The sequence below is a fragment of the Octopus bimaculoides genome, chromosome 9 (assembly GCF_001194135.2).
Source record: "Octopus bimaculoides isolate UCB-OBI-ISO-001 chromosome 9, ASM119413v2, whole genome shotgun sequence".
NCBI lineage: Eukaryota > Metazoa > Mollusca > Cephalopoda > Octopoda > Octopodidae > Octopus > Octopus bimaculoides.
The window spans coordinates 24,738,120-24,743,802 of NC_068989.1; the positions used below are offsets into that span (position 1 = coordinate 24,738,120).

At 36.9% G+C, this 5,683-nt stretch overlaps 1 protein-coding gene across 1 annotated transcript in view; it reads left to right on the top strand.

Moving 5' to 3' along the window:
- LOC106884209 (uncharacterized) overlaps positions 1 to 5,683 on the top strand; it is a 72,884-nt gene that overhangs the window by 55,880 nt on the left and 11,321 nt on the right. Inside the window, exons 9-10 of the mRNA XM_014935458.2 lie at positions 1,521 to 1,592; positions 4,896 to 5,013. Of these exons, the coding sequence (XP_014790944.1) occupies positions 1,521 to 1,592; positions 4,896 to 5,013 (190 nt within the window). The remainder of the gene's footprint in view (positions 1 to 1,520; positions 1,593 to 4,895; positions 5,014 to 5,683) is intronic.

Consider the following 5,683-nt stretch of genomic DNA (forward strand, 5'->3'; position numbering starts at 1 on the left):
ACCACCACCACCACCACCACCACCACTACCATCACCACGACGACCACCACCATGAACAACAACAACAGCAGCAACAGCAACAGCAGCAGCAGCAACAGCAGCAGCAGCAACAGCAACAACAACAGAAACATCAAGAAAGACGAAGCCCTTTTATGTTTTGTCTCTCTTGCTAGAAATAACTTGAATATCTTTTAACCACGCTCCCAACAGTTTTAAATAGTTACAAAACTATTACAGCTCTCTATACAACTCAAAGGAAAGATCGGGCGTTGACGGAAAAAACCCCATTTTCTCATAGGCCTTCTTAGTCAGGTTTGACTCGGGGGTTAAACATGAGCAACATCTGGAACAATTGCATCAACAGCAACGTCAGCAACAACAACAAGGATGGCAACTTGGCAGAATCATTACAACAACGGACAAAACACTTAACGGCATTTTCCTCGACTCTTTATGTTCTTAGTTGGAACCTCTTTGAGATCAATATTACTCTTCATCCTTTTTTTACCGATAAAAGAGACTACCAGTTAAAGTACTGGAGCCAACGGGGACAACTAATTCATCTCCTAATAATTATTGTTCTTGTACCAAATTGGAAACCATACTACACACACTCACACACACATGTATATGTATGTACGTGTGTGTGTGTGTGTGTGTGTGTGCGTGCGTGTGAGTATGACCAATCAGCTATCAGATTTCTGATAAAATCGCTGTGTACATTAAGCCATTCAAAAACATCTTTCTGTATTATAAAAAGATTGATCCTTTTTCGTATTAAGTTAAAAAATGTAAGTGGATTTCACTCAGTTTCGATGATGAGTACTTACCTGCTCGATCGATTGAACTACCTACTCTTTGAATTTGCGTAATAGCGGCTGATTATTACATGAATTCTTCCTGACAGTTTTCGCTAACTCAGTTTCACTCACAAAGCTTGGGCCAACCCGAGGCAGTAGTAAAAGAAACTAAAAAATACATTTACTCAAGATGTTATATAGTGATTCCTTAATGGTCTTAATTCGGCTATTTTACGTCTACTACTCCCTCACATGAACACGCATTTTACTTCATATATATTTTTGATAACATTAATTTAGTACTTATCTATGTATGCATAATGCACTTTCCTGCATTTGTTTGTCACCGCATCTCTGAAACTGCTGTGAAATACTACCTTGAGCTTTCTTCTTTCTCATAAATTGTATTTTCACACATGAAATTTCTGGGTACTTACATGTTTATGAGGGACTACCATGGACTATCTTTCTTCCTAATTATATTTATATACATATCTCTGTAGCATTTATAAATGTCATTAACAATTGCTTGTACATTATGTATGTATGTATGTATGTATGTATGTATGTATGTATGTATGTATGTATGTATCTGTCTGTCTGTTTGCCTGCCTGTCTGCCTGTCTGTTTGCCTGTCTGTCTGTCTGGCTAGCTGGCTAGGTGGCTGGCTATCTGTTTTCTGCACAGGCATACACCTATATAATTTTAACTATATTTCAGGGTAAGTCCGTCGAGAGCCAAGTGATACGTTCAAGCTCCGTCCCAGTTCAATTCAACGTTCATCTTCCTGATGTAAGTTTGTCTATATTTTTTTAGAAGTGTTATGTCATTGCAGTATTGGCTGCACTGAATGCACTCCACCACAAAGTGTTGTGTTTTTAATTTCTATGCTGTATTTGAATTCCATATTACACTATCTTTATATAAATAAAATTAAAAACCTTATCCAGCATTGCAATATTTCATCTACACTTTTGAAGAAGGCAAGGAATGGGAACTTCGGAATAAAACCGAGAGCTTTAGTTTCGAATAAATGGATATTCTCATGCTACAACAGTTAAAACTAGCTTCTCGAGTTTTAGATTGAAACATTTACGCACCCACCCACCAAAACACACACACACACACACACACACACACACACACACACACACACACACACACACACACACACACACACACACACACACACACACACACACACACACACACACACACACAACGAAAGGTAACTTTGCACGAGCTCTGATAGATTCTGGGCTCATGCTCGTCGTCTGAGAACAAAGAAGATAGAGAAAGGGAGGAAACGAAAGAAAGGGAGAAGCAGGAAAAGAGAGGTAGAGAGAGTGGGAACAGAAAGTGACTTCCCTTTGACTGTAAGCTAATATATGATGGTTGGATTCAAGTGAGGATGTGACATGGGGTGTAGCGAGTGGAGTAAGTGGGATAGGAGGAATGAGACAGATGATACGGGATGAGTTACAGAGTCGACTAAGATGGAAGAAGCCAGAACGAGGGAAGAAAGTTGGAAAGAGCTATTGTCTTAAACAAGACAGACGGAAACGATGTTCAAGACAGAGGACAGAGGACGAAACTGAAGAGAATAGGAATCAAAGAATACGCAAACTCCAAGACAAATGTAAAGTAATTAAAAAAGAAAGCTTATACATAGATGCTACCTCCCTCTCATCCACGAGTGAATTACTTAAAGAACAACCTATTTGAGTATCTCCTGTCCCTTGTGAAACAGCAAGTTATAGCTCCAGCCGAAGTCAGGTGCCGTGTGATACTTAATCTACATGTAGCAAAATGAATAATAATAATAATAATAATAATAATAATATATATATATATATATATATATATATATATATATATTGGGTCATCCCATAAATAGTGCGGTTTTTAATACTTTATTTTTCAAAATTAAGATAAACAAAGTTCATTTTTAATCTAAAATATACTCTCCTTCATTTTCTACAGTGCTCTTCCATCTATCTGGTAGACTTGCAAGGCCACTCTTCCAAAATTCACTTGTCCGTGACGAAAAATATTCTTTCTACAGAATTCGTATTTTTTCCGTCCAAATGATTTTGAAGACTGCTGAATAAATGATAATCAGACGGGGCAATGTCCGGGAAATATGGTGGGTAGGGCATTGTTTCCCATTCAAACTGCTCCTGCCTTTGGAATGTCATTTTCGCTGTATGTGGCCGAGCATTATCCTGATATAAGAACACCTTTCATCTTGAAACCAAAGATGGTTGTTTTTTCTGCTAGCCCTGACTTAAACCGCTGAAGCTGCTCGCAGTAGATCTCCTTTGTTGCCGTTTGTTTTGGATTTAAAAGTTCAAAGTGGACTAAACCTTTCATATCCCACCAAACAGATAACACCTTACGTGGGTGAAGACATTCTTTAGCCTGGGGTGCTGGTGTTTCTTCTTTTCCTACCCGCTGTTTTCGGCGCTTGACATTTTTATAGAGAATCCATTTCTTGTTATCAGTCGCTATTCGGTTCAAAAGTGGTTCATTTGTGACACGTGACAGCAAAGAAGAACACACATTCACTCTCCGCGCAAGATTAGACACGGAAACTTTTTGAGGAACCCATTGACCCAATTTACTGACTTTTTTGATGATACGCAGGTGTAGATGAATGGTTGAATGACCAAATCCAAGCTTCTCTGCTAGGTCTTCAACAGTTACGATGAGATTTTGTTCCATCAAGGTTTGCAGGACGTCCTCGTCGAGCTCTACAGATCTTCTAGGACGAGGTTCGTCTTCTAGGCTCTAGTTTCCGCCTCGGAATTTCTGGAACCACCGTTGACACTGGATTACGCTTATTGTCCGGTATCTATATACTGCATTAATATTCCTCGCACTTTCCGTTGCTTTGTTGCCTTTATTGAACTCATAAATCAAAATATGCTGAATATGTTCCTTTGCCGAATATAGCAAAATATGCCGAATATGCTCCATTAAAGCTTTGAAAAAAATAACTGCTAAAATCGAACTGCGTTCTTCAAAACTTGCACTAAGAATAAGTACAAGGTAAAATTACTTTTATAGCAAGTTGATGCAGGTAGTTTATCCCGTCCCCATCCGAATTTTTGTCCATGCAATTGAAAAACCGAATTATTTATGGGATGACCTAATATATGTATGAATATGAAACGTTTTGGCAAAGCCATTTTGTCGTCGCCTTTTTGGCGTCACTGATTCGACGCTGACTTATATGTCATAAGATTTTTTAACGTTTCTCTTGAACTCCCTCACTTCTCTCTCTATTTATGTGTATAAATAGAGAAAAATATTTATGTCAACGTGTTCAATTAATAAATTGTAATATCCCTTTTTCTTACCCTCTCCCATTCTGTCTCTTACACTTTTTTCTCTGTATATATGTATTTCTGCACACATATACGTGCGTGCATGTACGTGTTTGCCTCCAACTCCAGCAAGTACTTTCGCCAAAATCGGTTGAATGTCCAGTCAGCCGTGCCAAATTGCCAGCGTCTAAACAGCTGTGCCTAATAGTATCTTCATACTTTAAAACTCCATCAGGTTTAATGTTTCACTGCTTTCTAAAGGAAGAGTTTGCCATTTTATTTAACCATTAGATGTTTGGAAGGTGTTAGGTCTAATACATAGGACATTTAACAATACCTAAGGCTTGTGGAAATTTCATAAAGATCGAGACTTTAGTTCCTGATCAAAATTCTATCCTCGGCAATTATTTTTCTATCGATATAATAGGTGGCTTTGCTTAAACAGATTATGTATTTTGTAAAGTTTTCAGAAATACACTAAAAACAACAGCCTCAACAATGTATCTTGAAGAATACAGTTCTAATCTGGAATTAATCAATTAACCATGAAGACTAAGGGAAGGCGCTAAGCGAAACATATTTTACTTCTTTCGTTCAGAACACTAATTTATTTCACTTTTAAAGTATTTATAATCACTAACCGCCAGAGCTTTATTGATTTTTACTTGCTTAATTTATGTTGTTTTTTTTTCATATACCAACGAAAAAATCTGATATTATCATTCATTTTGTTTCCTTTTTCTCTTCTTGAAATTCTTCGATTTAGGAAAGCTACTACTTCAACGTTTTCGCCTTCTCTGATATTCAACCAAGAATATATGCCTATGATGTCAGTGCATGTTACTTGCACAGTGACCGAGAAAAGTTTGCTTTGTCCATCACAAGTCAGTTTTACAATTATCTTAATTTTTTTGTTTAGTTATTTCTTTTTTTTTTTTTTTATTTCTTTTTAACTTTATTTCCTTTTTTATATTCTGAGTTCAAATCCTTCCGGGGTTATCCTTGCATTTCCTCTCTCTGGGAAACAGAAAATAAAGTACCAGCTAGAGCCAAGTATCAGTACATGTAATCGACTAACACCCTCCCCTCAACTTGCTAAATTAGAAATTCTCTTTTACGTTCTGACATCAAATCCTGCCGAGTTCACCTTCGCCTTTCGTCTCTCCACGGCCGATAAAATAAAGTGCTAGTCAAGTATTAATATCGATATAATCGATTGTCTCCTACAGTGGTCGATATAATCAACTTTCTTCAACAGGCTCCGATATAATTGAATTTACTCTACTCACAAACTTCTCACTTTGTGTATATGCTACAAACAATTATATCCTTTCATTTTTTCTTCCTTTCTGTCTAATGAAATACATTTACTTTGATCGGATAAAACGAAAGGATATTTTCTTGAAGGTCATAGAGCATAATCTATTCCAGAATATTACATGTATTACTTTAACAAGCACAAGTTTAACAAAAGTATGGATTTGAACGGCAGCTATACAGCTAACGTCATTAAAGATTTAGACTGACTTCCAACTACTATATATACATATATAT